Source organism: Corvus hawaiiensis, chromosome 9 (assembly GCF_020740725.1).
Source record: "Corvus hawaiiensis isolate bCorHaw1 chromosome 9, bCorHaw1.pri.cur, whole genome shotgun sequence".
Lineage (NCBI taxonomy): Eukaryota > Metazoa > Chordata > Aves > Passeriformes > Corvidae > Corvus > Corvus hawaiiensis.
The window spans coordinates 18650562-18676929 of record NC_063221.1 but is presented as its reverse complement, the minus strand read 5'-3'; the positions used below and the strand labels follow the sequence as shown (position 1 = coordinate 18676929).

Below are 26368 nucleotides of genomic sequence, written 5' to 3'. Positions count from 1 at the left end.
GGTGCCAACCTCTGTGCTCTTTGATCTCGTGGCCCTGATGCAGAGCTGACCCATGGCTCTTGGAGCACTTTGCCAGCCGGGCACTAGCCTGTCTGGACTTGTTGTAACCCATAGCTCTGCCATTTCAGTGAGGTGTCACACTGCAAACTGAACGCTTGCTCTTTAAATCTGATGCGTGTTTGGTAACTTGCTTCTTACGTACGCTCTGGGAGCAACAGACACTTTTAGGGACAAGGGATCAGGATTTGTCCCTAATAATGCCATGTTTTTAGAGAAGCACTTCAGTTTATGATGGCATTTATTTAAGACTGTGGCATATTTATAGGCAAATGGAACAGAGAAGTGGAATAAAAATACACTTTATAAATTAAGCTTATGCTGTTAACTGACAGTACTGGTAACCAAGAAAGAAATAGTGCTGGGTTATATAATTTTGCTTGATCAGTCCAGCTTAACATGTTAGGCTGAACTTAACCAGTCCTTTGAGCTTGTGCCCACTGCCTTCATCTGGACCTAGGACAAGGATCCCAGTCTCCCCCTTCCCTCAGCACAGGCACAGAGCTGGCTGCTCCTTGCAGCATGGCATACTGGCCAGAGAGAGCCTCAGCCACACGGGAGGCAGCTCCCACACTTGGACACAGCTTGTGTCCCTCTGTCCCCCTGCCCAGTCCCTGGGCACAGCATCACCTGCAGAGCTCTCCTGACCACCCCTCTCCTGCCCTGCTTTCTGCTCAGCTCTGCCTCTGCCCTTGATGGCTTTGCAGCTGAGCCTGCGTTGGCAGAGCCTCATTACTAGAAAAGCTCTGTAAGGCTTAAAGAAAAGATCTTGCAGAGGTATGGGAACTGAAAGCCCCACTTTGTTCATATTTGTCTTCCCTTGGCAGTGTGCATGCCACAGGGCTATCATCTTGCTTCCAGGCTGAAATAGAAATTCAGTAATGCATACTTGGGGAGTTCTGTCACTACAGTAATAATTTAATAGTGACAAATAAGACAGGGAATAAAACAAACAGATGGAAAATGGTCATCCCCATCCACGAACACCTGCTCTGGGATGCAGTCTGTAATGATCTATATACACATTAGAGACAAAATTACTTTACCACCTGTTGGAGAGTATCTGTTCAGATCTGGGAATCAACAGTCTAAAAAATACTTAGTTGTAGTTTTGAAAATAACAGATTGTCTCATTCACAAAAAAAACCCCTTTTGAATCGGGAAACAAAACAAGGGTAAAAATATTCTTTAAAGAAAACCAGTATGAGGCCCAGCATTATTCACCCCCCAAGACAAGTGACTGACGTTGTAACTTCCAGGACTTCTTCAAATGTGTGTTATTGAACCTGATTTTGTTCAAAAGAAGCATTCCTCTGACTACAAACAAGGTGGAGCCTTCCATACATTTAGTTTCCAGGCTCAGGTCCTAAGGCATTTAAGCAGAAGTGAAGAATTTTAAAGATTTTTAAAGCTTCTGAAGCCCATATTGAATTCGGGAAACCTACGTACTCAATACTTCCAAAAGGCAAGGCCAACGCAATGGTATGGCTAAGCAAGATTTTTGGAGCATAATAATACTGGCAAGCAGCCCAGTCTGAATACAGTTTACAATAAAAAAGAACCTTTGCAAGAAGACCTTGCATCTGTTCCCTCAGAAAAATTAGCCATGTTTATTAGATTTTTCCAGAGAAGTGGAGAAATGAAGCAAAGAAAACACGCCCTCTGTTCAACAACACCCTCCCAGCAAAAGCTTCCAGTCTCCATCCTTCTGCTGGAATGTATTTTCATTCCTGCATTTTGACAGTATCTAAAAATGCAGATGGCCAGAGTGCTCTTACATAAAACTGGTGTGGCCTTGTGCTATGAAGTCACTGTCCAGAAAAATTTCAGCTGTTTCTGTACATGAGGATTTTAAGACTGGGATTTCTGGTCTTTATTTGTAAGAAGGACATATTTAGATTTCCACAAACTGAGCAGAAAGAATTCTCTTTCCCCACTCTACCCTCCCTTCTGGTGTTTAAGGGAGAAGCAGAATAGGTCCTGAACAAGCACTGATTCGTTCTCTTGTCTTTTTGAGTACATATAAACACATTAAAATAGTTCATTAGCTTTCCCCCAGACAAAAAGCCCAGGTAGATGGCATCATGTGACAATTAATTTACTAAGGCAGCAACATTTGTGCACAAACAGAACAGACATAATTGCAGCTCCAGACTTTGAACTGAATCTTTGATGTCCAACAATGTGTTTGAAAAAACTTAATAATGGGAAGGAAAGAAAAGCAGATGTAAACATGAGAATAAAATTGAAAGCAAGTGGGTTGAATTTTGCTGGTGATTACATAAAACAAGTGTGAGCACAGAGAATATATATAAAGCCTTACTGCATACTTCAATATCAATTATAAACCATCATTCCAAAAATAACTTTCCCGGCATAAAAACATATCCACAGGAGGAACAGAAGACTGTTATATAAAGTGATTCAGGGTCAAAAAGGAAGGTCCAAGAACAGTGATCTATTCACAAACTCTGAATTACTTCACCTCTTTGATGGAAAAATACAGGGCAAGCATAAGGCTTTCTCGCTTCATGTGGTTAAAACTATAAATACATCTTCTGCTGACCTGCAGGTACTCACTGATGCCAGGCAGACTAAAAAGGAATTCTTGCCAGCCTTTCACTCCTTTTTTTTTTTGATAACAGGTACATGTTCACAGCCCTTAGCCACAGCATGGTTCAAAAATTACTTTGGGACTTTTACCAGTAATGGTGCATATTTTTATAGTCCTCTTGCCTAGATCTGTGGGATTTTCCCCATTAGATAATTGCTATTTTAAGAGTAATTTGTCAGCCAACACAAGAAAGATGAGATCCAAACTTTGCACTGTTTGTATCACCATCTTGAGTCAGTAATTGGTAATGCTGTGAAACAAATCATTTTAGGCATCTGAGGCACATAAACAACCTTTGACCAAACCAGGCACTGAGAGTAGACCTGGCCCCAAGAGAAAACCATTCAGCATGTTTCAGATGCTGCCTACTGCTTTTTGGCAGGGAAAACTAATTAACCCTGTATCAAGATGCAGCCAATATTGCTCCTAACCCCCTGTATCAGCCACTGGAGAGCCTGCCAGTGTCCACTGGATTTACCTTTCCTTGCAAAGGGCATCCCTACAGGCGCATGCCCTGTTGCTGCTGGCCAGTATTGAACAATGCAGACTGTGAAACAGGTCAGCTGTATGGGAAAGAAATTGTTACTTTTCTTCCTGCACAGAAAGGAATGGATTCAGCATGTGCCAGACTTGCCTCTTTTTTTTTTTTTTTCCTTGACAACTTGTGGCCCATTGTTTATCAAATGGCACCCTGAATCTTCTGCATCACATCTGCTTTGACTTAAATACTTCTCTTTAACATAATACACAAAGTGTATTATGGCAAACAAAAAATTTTAAAAAGCAGGACTGCTGTGGAAACAAAGTTTACTATTTCCCACATGGATTAGATGCTAATTTTCCTAATGAAGTAAAACATTTGCATATAACTCTGCTGCTCTCTATTCCAGATGAACCCAGAGTCTCATGCTGGCTCTTTTCAGTATGACAGCTGATTATACACATGGTGTAATCACCTCACCTTCTTGCCTTGTGACCTTTTTTGTTTCCTCTAACTGAAATGAAACTGTTCCAAAACACACCTTTGTCATCCTCTGCACCAGGGAGTTTTGGGGCAGTTCAAAACAGATGATCTGTGTCTCTGGCCTACACTGGGGTGATGCTCTATTGCATGTGATCCTGTGCCATCACCAAGCAGAGAACCTGCCAGCAACTCAGTGGACACAAGAAGATTTTGGCTGGATCCCAGTGCACTCCAGGATGACAACTGCTACAATTTATTAATAGCTTGAAAAATTTAGAGCAGTCTTAGCACTGCTCCAAATCCCTCTGAGGCTGCTTAACCCTCCCTGCTGCACCATTGTGGCTATCAGAATCCACCTCCTCAGTCCTCTCAGTGAAACTCTTCGAATTTTTGCCTTCAAACAGGCAAACAAAATGAGAAATTCCAGATGCAGTTCATGAGGACAGCTGGAGACACCTGCGAGGGCCTGCCAAAGACAGGCAGCTCCACAGAGCCCTGCTGGCACCACTGCCTTCTGTGCATCCTTCTCATCCACCCTCCACTCATCCTCGTTTGCAATAAAAAAAAAAAATTTAAAAAATCTCACTCCTTATAGTCCCTACCTGTGAACTATCAGACTATCTTGTGGGGTTCCAGGTGGCTGCAGCCCTTCCAGGCTAATAGCTTTGCTGTAAAGGAGTAATGCATCAAAGTGTTCAAGTATTTATGATCATGAAACGAGACCAGGAGACCCACAAAGGGTACTAGTACTCTAACACTCATTTAGCATTTTTAAATGGTACCATATTCTCCTAAAGACAATATGCACATTTGGGGTTTTTTAAAAACAGACAAACAATATTGTTTTGAACTTACTCAAAATTTTCTTTGGAGATTTTTTGTTCAAGCAGCCACATGATCTGTACTTGCTTACAGAAGGTCTTCAGTCCTTTTGCTTTGGGTTTTTTTAAGGAATCTATATTTATAAACAAGGCCTCTGATGACTAAAATGGCATGGGATCAATGTGTAAAGCTTTTTCAGGCTGTTATTAGAACATCTAAGAAAACCTGGTTCACTTTTTCCTCTGTACAGGCAAGTTTCCTCTGCCTCTGTGTACAGCAACAGAGGAGAGAAAAACACTGGGAAGATGTTGGAAAATATGATAGTAAAACTGCAAATACTGACAGGTGGGCTCAGAGGAGGTAAATCTCTCCATCATTTTGTTTTTAATGGACTAGATTTGATAGTGAAGCACTGCCTTCCCCTCCTGTTTAGGAAGAAGCCTATTTACAGAGGCAGAAGTGAAGGTCACAGGGCTGGAGCATCGGAGGATGGCATTAGCATTTCACTAGAATTCCCTAGCTCTGTGGAGCCACTGCAGTCATCTTTGCCTGCCTGCGTCCTAAACCCTCCCAGAGACCCCTCCTGCAAGCAGGAGTGAGCTGGCTCAGGCCGGGTTGTGCATGGGTTCATCCCCAGGAGCCGCTCACACGCCCTGTCCAGATGTGTCATTTCTGGGCTGCAGCTGGCCGTGAGCTGCTGGCTGCCTGCTTCAGCACAGGCACTCAGACCAGCAGCGAGGTGGCCAGCAGGCGAGGACAGCTCGGGCAGTGCAAGGAGGGCGCTGGTGGCACCTCCCCAGCCATAACCTGGCTTTCGGAGATGCAGTGTTTGTGCTGGCTGGCAGCTCCCTGTGCCCAAGGCAGGGCTCTACCCACAGCCTTGCTCTGCGCCCACGCTGCTGGCGGCCGTGTGGGACCACGGGCAAAATGAGTAGCACAGTTTCTTGTTAGGAACATTTGAAAACAATTTGAGAGAAATGTATCACTTTTGGAAAACTCTGTGTCACAGAACTGTTGTGTTTCTGGAGCAGGGAGATGGGAGGTGGAAGTGCAGCTTCACACAAGCGGGAGGAAAAACCTTGGCAGTGCTTTCAGCTCCACAGAACTGGAGCTGCTGTTAGCACGGACAGAACAGTGGTTGCCCAAGCATTCAGGTAGTTTTTCCCAAGCAATACTCCTGAACGGCTATTTTTTTTTTTCGTTTTTTTTGGCTTCACAGCATCTCCCAGGTGCTGCACTACTACCTCCCATCACTCTACTGAGGACAGCAGGACTGAGTGGCAGGAAATGTCCCAACAGGAGCCCAACCCCAAGAGGCAGCACCACCACCCACAGCACCCCTGACCCTCTTCCCTGCCGAGCCCTGCTGCCTCTATTCCCAGTGCGGATGCTCACCCTCCCACACGACATTAACATCGCCCACATTTTCTCTGCATCACAAATGAGCTGCGAAGCTGCCAGCAAGGGAAGAGGAAATGGCACCTTCGAGCTCCTGCCCCAGTCTCTCTCCTCTGGCAGCCAAAAGCAGGGCAGAGCCTTCCCTCAACTGCAGCAGTGAAGGCTCACCCAGGGGTGCTGGAAGGCATTGGGGGTGGATCCAGCCACGTCTCCATGCCCGGGTGGCACGGCCAAGCTAACCAGCTGGAGTGTGGAGGAACAAGGACTGCTCAGTGCTTTTAAAAGGGGAAATTATTTTTGCGCCAGACCATCCCAGCCTTCTGCCACTCGCCACACCATCTGAGCGTTTAAAACATGCTTTCTGGCTCTCTCTTGCCAGGGAAAGGATATGAATAACAAGTTGGTACAGCCTTCTTATAATGCCACATTTTTCTGGTTAGTAAAATCTTTGGCAAAAACATGAAGATCCGGATGGCTTGCAATGTGCCAGCATACCAGATGCAGGCTGGATGCCTGTATGATGACGGACAGCTGGACATCGCCTTCTCTAGCAGCACCCTGGCCTGTGAAACACCCTGACCCTGGGGAGGTGGAAAGGTAGGGTGACTGAGAGAAGACATGTGCCCATTTTTCAGTAGCCCTTCTACCAAACCAAACACTTGGAAGCACTGGTGGAGCCATGAGCAAGTTGTGGGCAGTAGTACTAATGAGACTTCACTTCCTATGGATTTGTGTCTTGTGGTTGGACTTTCCAGTGTCTGAAGACCATATGAGCACCAAGGAGACACTCTCTGTGGTCAGCGTGTTCTTCCTCGGCATTTCCACCTTGGATTCCTCCTCCAGCCTCTAACTGGAGCTGGGCTCAGGCCATGAGCTCTCCCAGGGCATCGACAACACCCTCTTCTCCCAGCTCCTCACCTTCCCTTCCTGGGCTCTGCCTCTGGCTTAATCTCTCGGAAACAAATACTTTCATTGCGTGGTTGGCTGAAATAGATCCAGTGGACTCAAAAATAGAGGGCAAACTAGCAGGCAGAAGTGACTAACAAAAATGCCTATAGTACGAAAGCCAGCATAACAACCTTACATAAACATTAAATATAAAGCAGGAGCAGCCCACATCCTTGAGTCTAGAAGCCACAAATGAAAACTTTCTCAGGGCCAGGAGATGCTGGGCATGTACCACACACCCCTGGTGCTCAGGGCAGTGAGGGAGAGAGTCATGATGATGGCTCCCAGTTACTTCCCTGGACATCAGCACTGTTCCCTTCCCAAGCTCCCCCTGCATCCCTGGAAAGTTCAGCACTGCAGTCCCTGCTGTTCCACCTCCTGCTGTGGGTGTGAGGATCAGCAAGCATCCCAACCACTGCACAGTCCTGCCACAGGTCACCCAGCACAACAACACAGGGGTGAGTGGAAAAAGGCTGGTAAACTCATCTGTTTGGTACATACAGCTGGGCAGGCACACGCTGCATTTCCCACATTAAAAGTGGATCTGTTTTGCATATGGTGCTTACCCTCAGTGAAACTAATTATGTAGTGCCAGCAAGGAAACACTGAGCTTTGCTGACCTGCACATGGTTCAGCGCCACTGTCTCACTGTTGCTGCACTAAACACTGCTTCACATTCATCTCTTGCAAGGGCAGAGAGACTAATGTTTCACTGTGAAGATACATGACAAAATAAACGGAACAGATCAGATGCAGAAACGAAAGGTTACCCAGCTCTATTTACAATGTTGGAGGTGTCATGTGCCCAAAGCTATATAGTTTTTAAAATAGACCAAAAATGAGGTCAGGCACGTTCTAGTGGCCATGGAATTTGCTGTCAAAGGCAGGAGCACGGCGCAGCCACAGCACAGCGTCACGGTGCCCACTGGAGGGGACCAGCGACTGCCCCCGCAGCGGGGCTGCAGCAGGGGCGGGGAGCGATGCAGGCACGGCGCCCTGCAGGCACAGCGGGCAGGAGCCAGCAGCAAAGGTGGCCGGGCTGAGGCAAGGCTGCTCGTCGCCACGGAGAAGCAAAGGCCCCCAGAGTGGCCCTGGCACCTCTGGAGTGTTATCCATAAGGCAGAGCCAGACTGATCACAGCGGTGCACACAAGAGATACGCTAGGCATAAACAGGAAGGAGAGAGGTTCAGACTGGGTTCAGAATTCCAGCCTGAAGTATCCAGTGATCTTCTATTCTCCCTATGGCTTGGCTTCCCACGTGTAGAGGCACATATAGATAGCTTTTCCCACTCACAGGAGAACACATGTACTAATACTGTATGGCACCAGGGGCCACAGAGGTTTAAAAATAAACACCTTTTTAAGACAATGAAGAATAAATACCCGTCACATGAACAAGTGCAAAATTAGCTGGAACTGTGTTGACTGTGGGACAGGAATTCACTTTGCTGTCAAGCCGGTTTGTGGCAGAGCTGACTGGCCACAGGGTGCGATCCAACAGCACATCCCCTGCTGCAGGAGATGACCAGGACAGCAGGACATGGCCTTGGTCTGTATTTACAGCTCGCTCCATGCATCCCACACCTTCTCTCTTTGCGTGATAATCTGCTTCCCACAATATTTTTCTTCCTAAAACTAACATGAAAATGAGAGCAGAAGAAACATAGCCTCAGCCTGCTGTTTGAACAGCCCTGGGTTACTAAAAGTAAAAAAACACCCCACAAGCTGAAGATGCTATCATCTGGAATAGAAGAGAATAGACTGATAGTCAGCAAGAGGCTTCCAGACAAGCTGAGCGAAAGATGGCTCTCCTTCACATCAACAGCAAAACATCACTCAGCAGTTGAATCAGGCTCCCTCTGCACTGGAAATCAGCTTTCGGATGGGGCTGGCCACTCTTTCGTATTGACTTGTCTGTGCACAGTGACACTGCCACTAACACCTAATTTATTTTGTCCATTTAGGAGACATCTAGTTATCTCAATTATTTAACAATGTGTAAAATTACAAACATATTCAACTACAATAGGTTCCTCTTGCGTAAACCTCTCCTCTTGGCCACATACATAATGAAAACCCTGTTGAGTCAGTAATAAAATCCAGAAAGCTTTCAAGCCTCAGAACTGAATGTTCAAATTTTGTAGCTCACTTCCTTTTCTAACCAGACAGCAGGGCTGCCAAGAGAATTTCTGGGCGTTCAGCCCCTTTTGATATACATACACACACACATATATATATAGCACTCTACTGGGACTGGCAGAGTGCAGTCACTAATTGTTTTAAATGCAGTTATGGACAAATGCATTTTAAAAATAAATAAGAATACTACTTGTTTCCATCTGACAGAACAGACATCTCAGACCTGGACAGGGAAAACAATCAGCTCCAGCTCTGTCAATAAATAAATATTTGCATTTCACTCCAGCAGAGGAAAAATGCAGCACTAATTTGGGAACCAACCTCAAAAATCCCTGTGTGGAAATACCATGGTTCTTTATGCAAATAGACCATCTGCACATGCAAATGCATGATTAAGGTACTATATGCATGTACAGGTCAGACATGATCTAGAGCACCAAGGTTTGGAGACCAAGCCTTGCTCCCATGAAGAGCAGAGCATCCTCACCCTGCACTGGAGCCAAACAGTAATGAGTGAACTAGACCAATCACAACTGGGAAGACTTTGATAGCTAAATACAAGAGCTTTAAGGTTATAATACACAGAACACTTGTGGATCCTACCCAAAAGACTAAATAGCTTCTAAATCCTTCGCACTATTTATAACAACAACCACAACCACAATTACATTTATTTCTCTTCAGAAGCACTGCCTGCTTTTGTATTTATACAGTAAGCAGCATATTAAAAAGAGGACCAAATAGATTTCACATATGTCAGTGCAATCCAAGAGCAGCAGCCATGTGAAGGGCCGGACAAATGCTCAATGAGTTTCATATGGCATTGAAATACAAAGCGAAGTTCAAGTCTGAGAGTTTTCCCACACTTTGGCTAAGTACATTCCCAACAGCCACTGTATGGGAGCAGGGGGATCCAGGGCATGGTGCAGCATCCCCACAACACTTGGAGTTACTCATACTGGTGTGGGAGCAAAGAACCACTGAATGCGAGATACTCTGGCAAGTAAGCATTGGCTGAGGAATTAGACTCTGTGGCTCTTCACTTGACAGGCAGAGCAAGGTCATCCTAACCTACCCTGCACTCTAAACTGGGAGATTTTTACATCACTTTCATTATGAAATTTTTCCACTGTCAGCGGGCAATGAGTTAGAAGGGAGAGGGATGCTGTTTACTGAAAAGCTCTTGGCTCTAGAGGAAGGAAAAGGGAAATACAAAGGAGAGGCTAAGGATGGGTTCCAAGAAGAAGATAAGAAAAATAAAACACAGACAAAATATGGAACTGAGGGTAGAGGTGGAAGCAGAAATACCAAAGAGAAGACAGAAGGGAAGACACAGCTAGAAGAACCCAGACAGAAAGCTGGATACAGGTTAAAAATAGCAGAAAGATGTAAATGGGAAACAGAGATGAAAAATCGGGGGATAAAAGGTGGTGGGTTCCCAAATTGTGTGCTATTGATTTACATGTGCCCTTTTTAAATGTAAATCCATAGCAAGATGACCCTGATACTACCAGGATACCATTGATCCTATCAGGACAGCCAGCTTGCTCTGGCAGAGGGTACAAAACAAAGGTGCCTGACTAGAAAAAATCATGACATTGACTAAAATTACTGGGATCAAAGGGAAGACCCATTGCTCCCCACAAAAATACCATTCCTCCTCTTGAGAGGGGTCAACCTGCGCATTGTAGCCACTCTGCATATGCTCCTATCATTCACAAGCACTCATAGTATTCTCACTTCTGCTCCAGGTACCTCGTCCTTAGCACACCCTCCTGACTCCCAGGAGTCAGGAAATAGCATTTATCTCCTCTCTACAGAGAGACATTGAAGCACAGGGAGATTAATGACTTGTCCAAGACCATGCTTGGTCATGCTGGCAGACTCTGGCAACCCAGAGCTTGAACCCAGCTCTCCCAAGTTCCAGGTCAGAACTGCAGCTGCTAATGAGAAGCAACAAAATTTAAAAAATGCAAATGAACCGTCTTGAAAATTTTATAAGTGAAACTCCTGCTGCAGGCATGAATGGAGGAAGTGCAGACTCCAACAGGCAAATTCTTTGCCATCCAATCTCCTGAGTCGCAGAAATCCCATTGATCTGGGCTAATAAATTTCCCTGAGCCCTAGACATTCTCTTGGCCCTCATCCCAAGCTCACATAAGAAGCTATTTCATAGGCGAAGTTCTTATTTACAGTTACTCAACTCCCATAATATTTTATCTGAGGTGGCATTTTTAACACTCCCCTCCCCAATACTGGATGAACTGTCTCTTTCTTTGCTTTATAGGTTTGTAACTAATCTAGTTTAAATCCCATAAATATTGGGATGTTTCTGTGCTCCCCATTCAGACAGGAGGCTGGCTGAGGAAAAAGTCCATTCGCATTAAAATGATGGTGACATCCAGACTGGAGCTGACAATTAGTTCATTTTCTAAGGCTACTGTCCCCGTGCCAGCTGCCCTTCAGGAGCTGACTGTGCATCAACTGTGTAGCCTCCTAAACATGTGGTACTTGGGCAAGAGTATCCGTAAAACCCCTTGAGAGTCACCAGGCCTTGCCAGGTCGCACAGGGGGTTAATGTGCTGTTTGCTACCCCTGGGGGGCCCAAGCGGGAGCCTTTGCTTTACTGCAGCCCCGTGTGCCACTCCAGCATCAAGGGATGTGGGGGGGTCATAAATGCAGGGAATGTGGCTGCAGGGAGCAGCCAGCAGGGTGCCTCAGGCCAGCAGGACTGCTGGAATCAGCAAGTCTCAGTCTGGGCCCAGGACGGGTTTGCTGGAGTCAGTGCTCACAACTGATGCGCAGCCAAGAGGGGCAAGAGGGCTGTAATGAAAAATGGGCTCTGGTTCAGCTTGCAAAGAAAAGGTTGTGCTACTCCACCCCTTCTCCTGGTTGTGCAGTGGCCCCGAGTGCTGCTGTGGCAGTGTCAGTGCTCGGCATAGGATCCCCCTTCCCTCGGCACCCTCCTGTCCTGATGCTCCCCAGGCAATGAGGTGCTCTGTGCATCGTACTTGTCCCAAAAGGAGCTGGCAGGCAAGGGAGCTGCAGCCAGGGCTCGAAGGTAAAGGCATCCCCTCACCCCTGTGCTGGAAGGCCCCAGCAAGGAGAGGTGCCGAGCTGCTTTCACCAGGATGATGCTGTCCTGCACTGAACAGGTACCCATGGGATGGCCCTGTCCCCATGTGCCACCAGGATGGCAGGTCACCTGCAGTCAGGAAAGATGTCCTTGGCAGGTGAAGCTGGGGAAAAAGCAAAACCATCTCACCAAGACTCCTGGCATTCACACACACCTGAGATGACTATTAAATTTTTTTATACATGCATATATATATTTATTCATAAAGTGCTCAGCTAACCCTAAGACAAACTTCTGCTTCCTAACTCTACTTTTCTTCAACAGAAAACCTTTCCGAGAAGTTAATCAGTCCAAGATCCCCTTTTAAAAGTTAAGGTGTTTTTTTTCTTCAAGAGGTGCCAGCTATTTAATCAGATTATTGAAATAAACTCACTCCTCAACCAAGGATAACTTCTGAGGAAATCAGAGAGAGACAGATGCAGCCACCCATGCCTTGGGAACTTTCCAAAATCTCAAATGTCAGTTGTTTCAGTTAATTAACGTGTGCTAATTAATTGATGCCATTAATTTTGACCAGATACGTCAGCTTTAATGTCAGAATAATTAAAGAGAAGCTAGTCCTCAGAAAAGACCTCAACCAATGTCAAAACGAACATATAAAAAAATCTCCCTGAATGTGGAAGTGGGTTTGTGACCATTCCTGTCAGCTTCTCATGTGTGTCCATATTATTAGGTGGGGAGGGCTCTGCACATTTTGCTTTCCCCACAGCATCTGGTTCCTCTCAGCTTTTAAAAACATGCCTCCTGATAAACATCCAGGATCTCAGCTGTGGTCCTGAGCACCAGCTCCTTGTCCACGGAAAACCACAAGCACTGCATGCTGGCCTGCGTCCCCACCTCCCCACGCTTCCCCGTGCACAGGGCTTGCTGCCCTGCTCTGCTCACTCCTGAACTCTTCATTTCACACCCCACCTTCATCAGCGCCATTTCAGCAACAACCATCTTCTCCTGCCAGAAGATGTCAGCTGCCACCATGACTGTCCCTTTCCCTGGCTACATAAGTGAGGAAACGCTTCTTACCCCACATCCCCACCACCCAGTCCTCTATTTTTGAAGTATGTAAGGCCTGAAATGTAGAATTTGGGATTTTACACCAGCTAATATCAATAGAAACATTCTCAGGATTTTTTTCCCCCCAATGTAAATGGAACACTTTTATTTTTTTAAGCATGTCCCTGCAGCGCTTGCAGGCCAAACACTGCGGCATTGTGCCTTCCCGGGGAGCGCGCTATAAACACATCTGTCTAGCTGCTCTGTCAGGCCCACTGAGCTGTCTATAAACCAGGAAAAGTAAACTTGTACATTAAATATTTACTGTTTTCAGTGTGGATAATCTAGAAGTGTTTTTAGCAGCACAAGCAAGGCACACTTTTAATCAATGATTTTTATTTTGACATGGCACTGTTGAAGGCTGCATGGGTACATCTGTGAAAGCAGAGGCTCTCCTCTCACAACCAGTTACAAACATTATCGTGTTATCACAAACTGCTCACCTGAAAGAGCCATCCTATCCACCATTTTTCTGCTCTGATCCTAAATTATCCTGTAAGTCTGAAATCTGAGCTCGTGGGGGGTTTCAGAAGCAGACTCCAGGTTAGTCAGTGAGAGAGGACAGTGGCAAACACACAGCTGACTGTGTACAAAAGAATAGAGATGGATGCAAAGTGTTAAAAGAATTAAAATGCAAAAGAAAACTTCTCTGAAAGTAAATAGGTGGTGGCCAGCACTAATTTTCTTTTACAAATAATGTATCAGCTAGCTTTTAATGCTTGCTCCATGCAGAAGAGCTTTGCTTTCATCTCAACACTGATAGTAGGAGCCATAATTTATGTACAACAACAGGAAAAGTGATGTTAATGCAATCATAAAAAAGTCTCTGCACCAAAGTAGTCTGCTGACAGCCTCGGCTAACCTTTTACTTCCTGAGGACATTGATCCCTGGGAAAACAGTGGGCAGTAGACAGGCTTCCTGGCTGGCTCCAAGAGGTGTCCTTCTCCCTGAGGCTCTGCACACAGCTGCTGGATGGAGCCCATGTGTGGACCCCTCCTCAGAGCAGCCCACCAGCTCTGACCAGCTGGCTCCCTCCAGTTTTATTTTAGTCCCCAGCAGAGAAAAGGTAAACAAAAGATTCCGTTCATGTAGTGTCTTCTTTGCTCACCTAGAAAAATCACCCCAACCAGCTCCCCATAACAAGACAAATCTTTCGCGTTTGATGCTAATCAAGCGTAGAGATGGTTTAGCACTTCTTCCTGATCACAGGCATGTAACACAGGGATGGGCAGCTATTTGCACATTCTTGGATCATAACTCCATCTCCACAAGCATTCCTAAGGCACATACATGATCTGCTGGCTGCCTGAAAATCCTCCCTATCTGCAAGGATAACATCGTATCTAATTATCTGTCTGCTATTGATTTTTCCACTGCACTATCACAGACTAGAAGCAAGAGGCAGAAGCAACTGATTTCCAGCAGTGGAGTATCCCTGGAGGAGGTTGTGGCTGGCTTCCCTGCATCATTTAGCTCATGAAATAAGCATGCCCAAGAGAAGAACACAGCTAGCTGCCACTGCAAGGTGCTCACACAACATACTGGTGGGCAAAGGGTAGGAGTTCAGATGGAGCAGAATAGAAATGAGCAGTAATGCAGCAAACACAGCTAAGGTCTCACCACGTTTTAGTAACGGAGAACGAGTACGTAGCAGAGAATGAGTAATTATTTTGGACAAAACCAACAGGCACCTCAGGGGATTCTGAAATTAATCCTGTGACATTTCCAGCAGCAAGCCTGGAAAGTGCAGTAAGTGACAGATAGCACTGTGTGGCAGAGCACGTTCAGCATCCTGCCACAGCAGGCCTCTTCTCCCATTTGCGTGCAAAGAAAAGAATAATTAATCAATACTCTCTTATTTTTTCAAGAAAACAGCTACAAAAAACTGTTATTAAAATCAAAGGTTAGGCAACTCCTTTGAATGCCCACAGATCAGTGACAGCAAATTATTCCATCAGGTCATAAACAGCAGGGAGGGAAAGCACCAGCAGGAAGGCAAAGGGTTCCTGTACCTTTAACACAAATTAACCTAAAGGAAATGTAGCTGTGATTATTAATTATAATGAAATAAAGCACCTGCAGGAAAAGAAGAGTTTGCAATATATTTCAAATGTAGAAAAAGAAAACAAACAAACCTGAACCTGCCAAGGAGAGCATGTTCTGGGCAGACAGTCCCACAACACAGACACAAGCAGGAGCTGGTTGTCTCTGAGGTGCAGCTAAGCTGTAGACTAAGGCAGACAGCAGCTGACAACCATTATGGATCACAGCCTGGAAGTGTGCTTTGATGAAGAATTTCTCAGGCACAGCCCAGTTGACAGCAATCTCAGGTTCAGCTGGCTCCAGTAACTCCTTGCCAACATGAGCAACTTTCTTCTGAGCATGGTTATTTTGTCTTAGCAGATGTCAGTGCACATGAATTGCTCCACTGGGAAATCCTCCACTCTGAAGACCAAAGTTTAAAGTTAAGATGTTTCTACTGAGGTCACTTGGGATGATTAATTCTCTGTGGTGAGATCTCTGTCTGAGACCTTCATCTCAGCAGATGCTGGGAAAGAACCTGTGTATGCCTCTGACACCTCAGCCTCCTTCATGAAAGTCATGAGACATAGCTGTGAATTCTTTTCTGGAATCTATAAAGAGATTACAGGCTATATTGCTACCTTCTGCAAGCTTCATGACTGCATGGGATGAAAACAACAGACATAACTAAGAAATCCATATGCAGCCAGGTGCTAGCTAGGACCACCTGATTATTTTTATTTTGTGCAATGGACAGACACAGCCCACAATAGTCTTACCATTGCAAACTTCAGCTATAGGGATGTGCTCGATGCAAACTGCATCTTCTGGATGTAGCCTAGTGTTGAAATACACCTGCATGAGAGTAGGTGAACATGTGTTAAGTAATTCACCCATCTCACTGGGGTAATGGTAGTCCCTAATGCCGAAATAAAGTTAATGTCAGATTCTTGAATGACCATGACAAAGGCATTTTGAGTCTGTGATTGGAGGAACTAAGCAGGAGCTGGCTGTAACTGCTGCATGTTTCTGCATCCAGCCCGGTGTGAGGAAGCCATGCAGTACAGACACACTGCTTGTCAGGGGTTCATCAGGAGCCTGCTGACTGTGACTGTCAGCAGGGATGCTTCCTGCCTCTGCCACGTTACTGTGTCCCTTATGTCCACGTAAGTTGCAGGTATCCTGTGTCCATGTAAGCTGCAAGTACAGCCATGCAGCTCACACACCAAAGCAGCAATAAGCACAACTGAATATGACATCAAATTTTCCTTCTCTGCTTCCCTGCTGGATGAGGAGGCTCACAAGTCCTCCTTGCCCTTCCACACAATGGGAACTTCCACGACACCTTGACAGCCGCCAGAGGAAAAGGCAGCACACTCACAAAGCCTCTCAGTGCACAAATACTGCAAAGCAAACCCCCTACAAATTAGAAACCACAAGCAAGGCACAGACTGTACAAAAACTGACAGGTATGAGCATAGCTGAAGGGAGGGCAGTAGGGAAGAGGAAGAAAACAAATAGGAAATGCCATACTCAAAAGAATTTAGCATAAACTCTCAGCAAATCAAAGCAAGGAAAAAATTCTGAACCCACTTGAATTTTAGCTGCCGAAGCCTCCTGGCTACTTGGCTGCTCTGCCTGTGCATTGCTATGCTTAATTTGCCCCACTGGATTTGCACCTCCTGTGAGTGACTGAGAGGAGCCATTGACTCTGGGAGGACTGATTTAGTGCAGCAGGAACCAGCGGCCTGGCAGAGGCTGCGGGAGAGGCCCAGCCCAAGGTAGGTAAACACTGTCGTGGTTTAACCCGGCAGGCAGCTCAACACCACGGAGCTGCTCACAGACTGCAGCGGGGTGGGGGAGGGAATGGGGAAAAACAGTACAATTCATGGGTTTAGATATAGACAGTTTAATAGAACAGAAAAGGATGGAATAATAATAATAATAACAATAAAAGAATTGGAACATACAAAACAAGCGATGCCCAACGCAATTTCCCACCACCCCGACCAGTGTCCAGCCCGTTCCCAAGCAGTGGCCCCTGGCCAGCTTCCCCCTAGCTTATACACTGACCGTGTGTCATATCATACACAATGTCCCTTTGGCCAGTTGGGATCAGCTGTCCCTGCTGTGTCTTGTCCCAGCTTCTTGTGCTTCCCAGCCTCATTGGTGGGGTAGGGGGAGGAGCTGAAAAGTCCTCAACTTAGTGCAAGCACTGCTCAGCAACAACTGAAACAAGTGTGCTGTCAACATTCTTCTCATCCAAATCCAAAACATAGCAATGTACCAGCTACTAGGAAGAAAATTAACTTCATCCCAGCCGAAACCAGGACATACCAGAAGAGCGAAGGATGCAGGGAAAAGATCAGAACAGAAAAAAAGAGAAGAAAGAGTAGGAGAGATGGAAGAAACACACAGCAATGGATCAGCAACAGAAAAAGAGAATGAGAAAGAGGAAATTAAACACAGTACAAAAAAAGGGCTGGATGCTGGATTGAATAAGATCTTTCTCTAGAGTCCACATGGTTGTAAACCTCTGGTGTGCTCCAGTTTGGTGCTGGATACTTACTGTCAGTGGGAGCACCAGCACCTGGGGGAGCCTCTGTCCCACACTGCCCTTCATGCTGCTCCATGGTCCCTATGTGCAGCTGGGAAAAACTGATGCTGGCTGGAGGGAAATCAAGCCAGTTGTTTTTTCTTGACTTGTTTTTCTGGAAAGCCCTTTCCCTGGAGAGACACAGGCCTGTGAAAATGACAGAATATACTCAATAAATCTGTAATAGCTGCTACATAAGCCAACGGTGTCAAATTCATGCTTTGCATTAGCCAAGGTCCCAGCGATTCTCTACAGCACAAAAAGTGAGAAACCAGTAGAATACTCTTCATGACATGAAGCAGGGGCTATTTCCCAGTTCACATAGGCCAACAAAGTTCTGGAACAGTACATTACACTGAACAAAATCTAAAAAAGGAAGATACGCCAAACTTCTTCCTGTTTCCTGATCTACATCCAGGATATGTAGGCACAGCCTGGAGTGTAAATGCTGGGTCATGGTTTAAGACAGGGAAGTGTGTGCAGGGAAAGGCTCACAGTCTAACCTGAACACCAAAGAAACTCAAAGTATCTCAAGTGTTGTCAACTACTTGAAATTCAGGACAGGTTTGTTAAAAGGTTCTTCAAAGCTTTCGAAGTGACCTTTTCTTGAGCAAATGTAGGTTCAGTTAGTTTCCCATCAAAATTGTGTGAATGTGTGGTAAGACATGAAACCAAGTGAGAAAAGGCACTATTCATTGACTTTTCCTGTGGCATTTGCTGAATGTTGTGAAAATCATAGATCAAAGCAAAATGCTTGGTGTATGTCCTTAAATTAGATGTAATTAAACAAACAAGTGTTTGCATAAATCCCTGAAAGGCAAAACTGGCCAATTCACACATGCAGTGGTGTGTTAGCTTCTTCTTTTTCAAAATTTTAAAAATTTTTTGAAAATTTTCATTAATCAAGGTGTTCAATCACAAATGTTTTCCTCCTCATCATAATGCTGCTCTGTGAAGAGCCATCCTGGGAAAAAAGTACCAGTCAGATTCCCCATCTAAAAAGTACTTTGGATTTTTAAAACCACAGAAAAACCCATACACCTGTAAAACCAAGGGAAGACCAGCCTAGTGGATAGCTTGGAGTCTGGAAATGGCACAGAGCCCTGCTCCTCCTTGTCACCAGCTGGGGCTCAGCTAAATCAGTAGGGATGGAAAGTCCTTACTACCATTAGTGGCAGCCATCAAAGCTTGCTGGTGGTCTCTCTCCAATTCTTGATGGACACATAAAATAACTCCTGTCATCAGAAATGGCATTACAGGGTACATATTGGCAGTCTCCAGAGACAGTTGCATATCACTGAGAACTGGTTTTCCCTTTCAACCATTGTCATTTCTGGCCAAATTTTGAGGCATACAAGTAATGAATGAAACCGCTGCCACTTTCTGAAGCACAAGTTCTGGGCAAAGAGTGCCTGGAGCTTTCATCCCAACACCTTTCCCAAACCCCCAAACCACCACAAAGTAAAAAGTCAATCCAATTTACTTGAATGAAAAGAAAACCATGAAGACAAGAAGTTGAGGAAGGGAAAAACCCTACAATGGGAACTCCATCAGGCCTGGCCTGGGAGGGGCCTGGCCACCGCTGGGAGGAGGGTCGGCAGTGCTGAGGACACGATCCCCTCTGCCGGGCACGGCCAGGGTCGCGGGGACACCCCCGAGGAGGAGGAGGAGTTCGGGGCCGGGCTCCGCAGCCCGGGCGGCAGCGACATCTCTGTCCCCTGCGGGACACCCATCGCACCGCCCCGTCCCCGGGGTTACGGCATCCCTCTGCGGGAGAGGCTGCCCCATCCCACAGCGCCCACCCCGCCTCGTCCTGGCCCACCCTATCCAGTCCGGTCCGGCCCCGTGCTGCCCGCGGAGCCCTGCGGGGCTGGGGGCAGAGCCGGGCTGGGGGCAGAGCCGGGCCGGGGGCAGAGCCGGGCCGGGGGCTGAGCCGGGCCGGGGGCAGAGCCGGGCCGGGGGCAGAGCCGGGCCGGGGGCTGAGCCGGGCTGGGGGCAGAGCCGGGCTGTCCTCACGGCCCCGCGCCCGCCGGGGCTGGGCCGGCAGCCGCAGGTGCGCGATGGCGAGGCGAGACCCCCCGGCGCTGCCGCCGAGGCACCGGAGCGCTCTCGCCGCCCCGGACAGGTCCCCCCGTCCTGCGGCCCCGGCAGGGTCCCAAAAGGTCCCTCATCACTCCCGCTGGTGTGGGAATGCACCGGGAACAGCACACGGCCCCGGGAGTGGCACTTACCGGAGCCCGGCGCACCGTCCTTTCTGTCGCGGCACCGGGCAGGCGACGAGACGATCAGACTGGGCTCCTCCGAGCGGCGGGGCTGCGGCTACCTCCCCTCCCCGGCTGCCCGTCCCGGGCGGGCGGCACGCAGGGACACCCGCTGTATGGGAATGCCGCAAGCAGGTTAATCACATCCCTCCTCTCCGCATCCTTCCCTCCCCGCTGTCCCCCTCGCCCCCTCCCCCTCCACTTTTCATGGCCTTTGGAGGGGTTTTTGCAAGCTTTCGCCTCTCCTTTGAATCCGCTTCTCTACCTTCCAGCCTTGAAGGCGACAAGAAAAACCCCAAACTCGTGTTGGGAACAGTAATCTCATTTGCAAAGAAAAATCCCTGGAATGGGGACTCATTGTAACGCCTTTGGGCAGCAGACCCAACTGCTGGGCTATTTCAATAAAGGAGCGAACTGCAGCAGAACGCCAGTTGGCTCCTCCAGCACAGTTCTCCTAAATCATGATAGACAGATTGCGTGAAAAACAGGAATTCCAAAGAATTTCCTGCCCTGGGAACAGAAGTTAAGGCTATATTTAACAACATCTGAAGCTGTCAAGAATGCTTTGTGGTTGGATAACAGAGCAGAAAAATGTGAAAAATGCAGGCTACTGCTATACCAAATATGGAAATATTGTTACGTCTGGGGTCTAAATCCCATCTGGAAGTACTTACAGGCAGGAAAAGAAAAGACGCCACAACAGAAGCTAAAACTCTCCTCCTATCCCCAAACATTAAACTTCAACGAGGCAATACAATTCAAGGGCGCCCCACTTGCGTGAGGGCCACTGAACCCGGGGATACACAGGCTGGCGGGGGGCTGTTCGCTGCGCGGCCACCCCGTTCCTGGCCTGGAATCCGGGCCCCTCGGTGCCGCCGGGCATCGCCAGGCTCCCGGGCTCTGCCGCGCCAGGAATCGTTTGGATGCTCGCTCGCACAGCAGCAGCAGCACGGAGCGAACCCCGGCACGGCCGGGTGCCCCTGCGGGCAGTGTCACAGCGCGGGGCAGCCGCGGGCGCTCACGGCGGGCGCAGGTGGCCGGTCGCGGCGCGCCACCGGCACAGCCCCGGGTGCGATCGGCCCCTCCCGGTGACACCGTCGCGCTCGTGTGCGCGGGGCACGGGGCGCGGACCCCGCGTACCGGGGAGAGGCCTCCGCGCCCCCCCGCGCTGCCGGCCGGGCCGGGACCCCCCGCGGTAGCGCCGGCGGCCGCGGTGCCGGGAGACGGGGCGGGGCGGGGCGGCCGCGGCGCGCGCCAGCCGCATTCCTGGGATGCCGCGAGCGCTGGACGCGGCCGCGGCCCGGAACGCGCGACGTCAGCGCCGCGGCGCACGCGGCGGCCCCGCGCCCTATATAAGGCGGTGGCGCCCGCCGCCGCCTCAGACCGCGCCGGTCGCGCTCCCGCTCCGCTCGCACGGGCTCCCGCTGCACCGGCGCTGGACATGGGCTCCGCGGGCACCCGTCCCGCTCTGGCGGCCGCTCTCCTCTGCCTGGCCCGCCTGGTAAGTGCCGCGGCTCTTCCCGCGGTCCGGGAGAGGGAGGGAGAGGAGGCGGATCGGGTGGCTCCGCTCGGCTCCCGGCGCTCACCGGACGCTCCGCTCCGCAGGCTCTGGGCTCGCCCTGCCCCGCCGTGTGCCAGTGCCCGGCGGCCGCGCCGCAGTGCGCCCCGGGCGTGGGGCTGGTGCCGGACGGCTGCGGCTGCTGCAAGGTCTGCGCCAAGCAGCTGAACGAGGACTGCAGCCGATCGCAGCCCTGCGACCACACCAAGGGGCTGGAGTGCAACTTCGGGGCCAGTCCCGCCGCCCTGAAGGGCATCTGCAGAGGTAAGCGGCGACCCCGCTCCCCCGGGACGGACCCCGCGCCCCGCGGTGCCGGGGTTCGGTAATTTCGAGCCCATGTATGGTTATGCTTTGTTGTCGGTAGCTTGGCAGAAAGGCACATGACTTCAGCAGTCTGGAATGCGATTCAGTATGTCTGGGCTCCGCTAAACGCACATAAGGAAAAGTGATTCCTGACTAAGTTATTGTTCTGGCCCCGCGTCCCCGGGGGGTTGTAGGGAGCTCCGCCGTACATTTTTAACAGACCAGCAAATACCTGTGCTTAAACCAGCGATTCGCGCCGCTCACTCCCTTCTTTCCCTTCCTGTTGGTCTCTGCAGCACAGTCCGAGGGAAGACCGTGTGAATATAACTCCAAAATCTACCAGAACGGCGAGAGCTTCCAGCCGAACTGTAAACACCAGTGTACGTGCATAGATGGAGCTGTGGGCTGCATCCCGCTCTGCCCGCAGGAGCTCTCTCTTCCCAACCTGGGCTGCTCCAGCCCCAGGCTGGTCAAAGTCCCCGGGCAGTGCTGCGAGGAGTGGGTCTGTGACGAAAGCAAGGATGCGCTAGAGGAGCTGGAAGGCTTTTTCAGCAAAGAGTTTGGTCCGGATGATTCCGAAGGCGAACTAACCAGGAACAATGAGCTAATTGCCATTGTAAAGGGAGGCCTGAAAATGCTACCTGGTGAGTGTGGGTTTATTTGGGTGACAGTTAAGGGAAGGAGGCCAGAGGGTGGCTATATAACTCCTTAGACCCCAAGGGAAAGAAAGAAACCTAGTGAGAGAATATATTTAGACTAACCCCTCCTTTTCTTTCCCAGTTTTTGGATCCGAGCCACAAAGCCGAGCTTTTGAGAATCCCAAATGCATTGTGCAAACAACCTCTTGGTCCCAGTGCTCAAAGACATGTGGAACTGGCATCTCCACAAGGGTGACAAATGACAATCCTGACTGCAAGCTCATCAAAGAGACCAGGATATGTGAAGTGAGGCCATGTGGCCAGCCCAGCTATGCCTCTCTAAAGGTAAATACAGACTCTTCTGGTGTTCCTTTTCTATCTAAGCTGCTTGAGGTAGCAGTTAAAGGCTGAAAAAGAATCTCCTGCTAATAATGTTATTGCCTTTCCTTTACAGAAGGGAAAAAAATGTACCAAGACAAGGAAGTCCCCCTCCCCCGTGAAGTTTACTTATGCTGGATGTTCCAGTGTGAAGAAGTACCGCCCCAAGTACTGTGGCTCCTGTGTGGATGGCAGGTGCTGCACACCCCAGCAGACCAGGACTGTCAAGGTCAGGTTCCGCTGCGATGACGGGGAAACCTTCACCAAGAGTGTCATGATGATCCAGTCCTGCCGATGCAACTACAACTGTCCGCATGCAAATGAAGCCTATCCCTACTACAGACTAGTCAACGACATTCATAAATTTAGGGACTAAGTTGTGTTGGGGGTGGGATGCAAAACAGAATTTTGAAGTACCCAGCCATGGAGAAAGGACCTTTGATGGAAGTGGTGCCTTGCCCATTTGGGGGCAACATCTAGATGTTACAGGAGTGCACTGTGCAACTGGACACTAATGCAACAGAGATTTAAGCATACTTAAAGCTTCATAATACTGGAGCAACTTTACTGCTTCTTTTTGGAGCACCTTATCTAATTATATACTGTTTTCTGTTTGTAAGTGATCAGATAAATGTTTTGTTCCGGTTATGAAAACTTTCCTATCCTGTTCAATTTAACACTGCTTCTCCCCCTCCCTTCAATCTTCTCCCACCCTTTCCCAACTAAGTTGGAAGTTACATTCCTTCCTGAGGTGGGCACTTGTGGGGTGTTCACAGTGGCAGCTATTATGTACCAACTGTAGTTTAATGGCAAACAGAAATCAGTTGTTTTAAAGCTGAGTATTTTATTTATCGAACTGTAGCTTTTTGTTTGTTTGTTTCCTCTGAGTTTTTTTTACCCCTTTCAGCCCCTGTAATACTGGAATAAGTTGTAAATGATTTTAATTTTATATTCAATGAATTAAAAGAATTTATTTATGGAATTAATCATTTAATAAAGAAATATTTACCTAAGTACTCTTAGTAGAGCATTCTGATAGGCAACAGGCTTAAATACAGCAAATGGAAGAGGTTTCTGTGAAAACTTTGAATTCTGAAAAGTTTAGATTCTCTGAAAGTTAAAACAAGTTCTACTGCAGATGCAGCAATGGACTAAAAAGCCAAGTCTAATTCTTTGGGTAAATGATGTTTTGAAGGGGTGTCTGCAGTCTACAACCCCCTGCTCTAGAAAGTTTACACAAAAAGAGCTTCTTGGCACTGAATGCAAATCTTTGATAGACTGAAATGTTAATTAGACTGTCAGATTATTCAAACTGTCCTGGGATTTGCAACATAAGGTACTTCAATAGAATGCAGTGCATGCACAGCGATGTTGAACATTGGGATGGAAGTGGTCGTCAGGTCTCACGTTTTTTGGTGGCTGGTTTTTGCAAATTAATACATTTCTGTGGCAGAGGAATGCTTCCTACAGGCTGCAGGAGGTAGTTTGCTTTCACTAAATTCAAATTAAATGAGCTTGAAGCAATGACTTTTGTTAATCCTAATAACCCAGTGATGAAAAGTAAACATACTGTTAACAAGAGAAGAATGTGAGGAATTTCAAGTACTTGTCCAATAGAGTAGAAAGCAAGGGAGCTACTCTTTTCCTGACTTCCCACTTTTTAAATATGCAATTATACTTTACTCTGTGGGACACAGATGACATTTGGCTAAGCAAGGGAGCTAGCTGGCATGAAATAAAAAAATGACATTTAAAGAAATGAACTGGAGCAGGATCTGAGAAAGCATCCAACATTGTATCGTTCTGGTTAGCCTAAAGCTCTGCTACAGAGAAGAGTGAAAGGAAACCTGCAACAGGGTATTATTTTCTTCTCCTTGTGTAGGTATTTCTCTGTCAAAATATTCTCCCACAATCTTTATTAAGAAAGATACTGCTCATAAAAAACTGATTTTGAGGTTTTAGAATTGTGAAGGGGTGTCATCCAGTGTCATTAGGTAAAAGCAGAATTAGTTAAGGGTCAACTTTTTAGTAATTAGACATAAATATCTCAATAAAATAAATAGCCAAATACCTCAGAAGCTTATCTCTGGCAGCTAATGCTTTTCCTGAGAAATTACAGCCCTCCCTCTTCTGCTCAGTCAAGTTTTCTCCCTGAAGGCATTCAAAAGTTGAGCTGTTCTGGAATTCACCACCTGGCCCCCAGTCTCAGCTGTACCTAAACTTGTCTGTGCAGTATTTGTTGACAGCAGAAGGGTAAAACGCAAGGAAGCACTTTTGTTTGGCATCTATGTAGATCTAGCACTGAACACTTCACTACATCAGCAGCTCGTTGAGAAACCATCAGGTTTACAAGCTGAGTTAGGAGAGAAGAGGGATACACTGCTCCCAGACATGCAGCAGCTGCAGGCGCATTCCTCGCCATCGCCACTGTCACCTACACTTGAATGACATCCATCTTCACACCAACGTAAGTAACAGCTCCCCAAAAATCACACGTATGTGTAACTGTGCTGTGCACACACACCATACCTGTAACACACACGTCATGGACAAACAGTGGCCCTGCTGACTCCTGCCTGAAGTGTGGCTCTAGCCAGGCCCCGGGGTTTACAACCTGCACTTTGGTTTTTCCATGTTTTCCCAAATAAAGGGGTGCTTCTGTATTCTGCTCACTGGAAAAAGGTACTGTTGGGAGAGTAAGGGCTGCAGAGGCAAGTCAGGTAAACGTACGAGTAAAATATAGTAAGTGAAATTATCCTGATATAAAGAGAATAAAATGAATCCTACTAAAAAAAACTGCAAGTCTTCCAAATTTGGGCTGTTAGACCGATCATCATCCATATAGTCATCTCTTCTATTTTGCATTTCACAATTACATGGCAAAACTACTTCTACAACACTATAAAAGGAATCAGACATTTTTTGTGTGTCATCTTTGCACTTGCTTTGAAACCTTTATATCCTCTGTTGTTCCAGATGAATAAAAAGACCCCTAAGTAGTAGGTGTGGATATATAAAGGATTATAAGCTCAGGTTCCACGAAGTGCAGCAGCAGGGTTTACAGGTAAAGTAATGAGCACAACTACCATTTTATTTCTTGTCAAAAACTAAAATATCAATATCCAGAGTAATACTAGGAGATGAGGAGTTCGGGACTCATGTACACGACAAGAAGCTGTGCATTTGGACCAAATTCAAACCCTGAAAGTAAAGCCACCAGCACCGTAGGGATCTCCCTGGAGCCAGGCAGAACCGCGGGAGCCCGGAGGGAGGGAGAGAGCGGCACCTTCAGCGCAGGTTCCAGCACTGTCCCCTCCGCAGCAGCCCTGTTACAGTCATTCCCCCTGTCCCCTCTCCCGTGTGCCCCGGTCCTTCGGCTGCTCCCTTCCCAGCCGCTGGCACTGTCACGCTGCACCGGGACGGGGCACTCGGCCGAATCCGGTGCTGCCGCCACAAGGAGCGCTTCTCACACTACAGGTTTA

General features: G+C 47.6%; 2 protein-coding genes across 3 annotated transcripts in view; one reads left to right on the top strand and one right to left on the bottom strand.

Annotated features, from left to right (window-relative positions):
* DDAH1 (dimethylarginine dimethylaminohydrolase 1) overlaps positions 1–20934 on the bottom strand; it is a 97089-nt gene extending 76155 nt beyond the window's left edge. Inside the window, exons 1-3 of one of the 2 annotated variants that reach the window (XM_048312709.1) lie at positions 20684–20934; positions 19980–20121; positions 17722–17895 (exon numbers count right to left, since the gene is read on the bottom strand). In XM_048312709.1, the coding sequence (XP_048168666.1) occupies positions 17722–17775 (54 nt within the window). In that variant the 5' untranslated portion in view covers positions 17776–17895; positions 19980–20121; positions 20684–20934. Of the gene's footprint in view, positions 1–17721; positions 17896–19979; positions 20122–20274; positions 20399–20683 lie in introns of those variants that run through there. The other variant, XM_048312710.1, reaches the window with a different exon arrangement.
* Positions 20935–21398: 464 nt separating this feature from the next.
* On the top strand, positions 21399–23868 carry CCN1 (cellular communication network factor 1). The gene is made up of 5 exons (XM_048312453.1): positions 21399–21510; positions 21615–21831; positions 22167–22514; positions 22651–22853; positions 22963–23868. Exons 1-5 carry the CDS (start codon positions 21451–21453, stop codon positions 23260–23262), a joined length of 1128 nt encoding a protein of 375 aa, XP_048168410.1. The 5' UTR covers positions 21399–21450; the 3' UTR covers positions 23263–23868.
* Positions 23869–26368: the final 2500 nt, after the last annotated feature.

Bases quoted from the DNA above. Each gene is read 5' to 3' on its own strand.
- CCN1 (XM_048312453.1), top strand. From the start codon at position 21,451: ATGGGCTCCGCGGGCACCCGTCCCGCTCTGGCGGCCGCTCTCCTCTGC. The intron at 21,511-21,614 runs GTAAGTGCCGCG...TCCGCTCCGCAG, and splicing joins TCCTCTGCCTGGCCCGCCTG to GCTCTGGGCTCGCCCTGCCC. The intron at 22,515-22,650 runs GTGAGTGTGGGT...TTTCTTTCCCAG, and splicing joins AGGCCTGAAAATGCTACCTG to TTTTTGGATCCGAGCCACAA.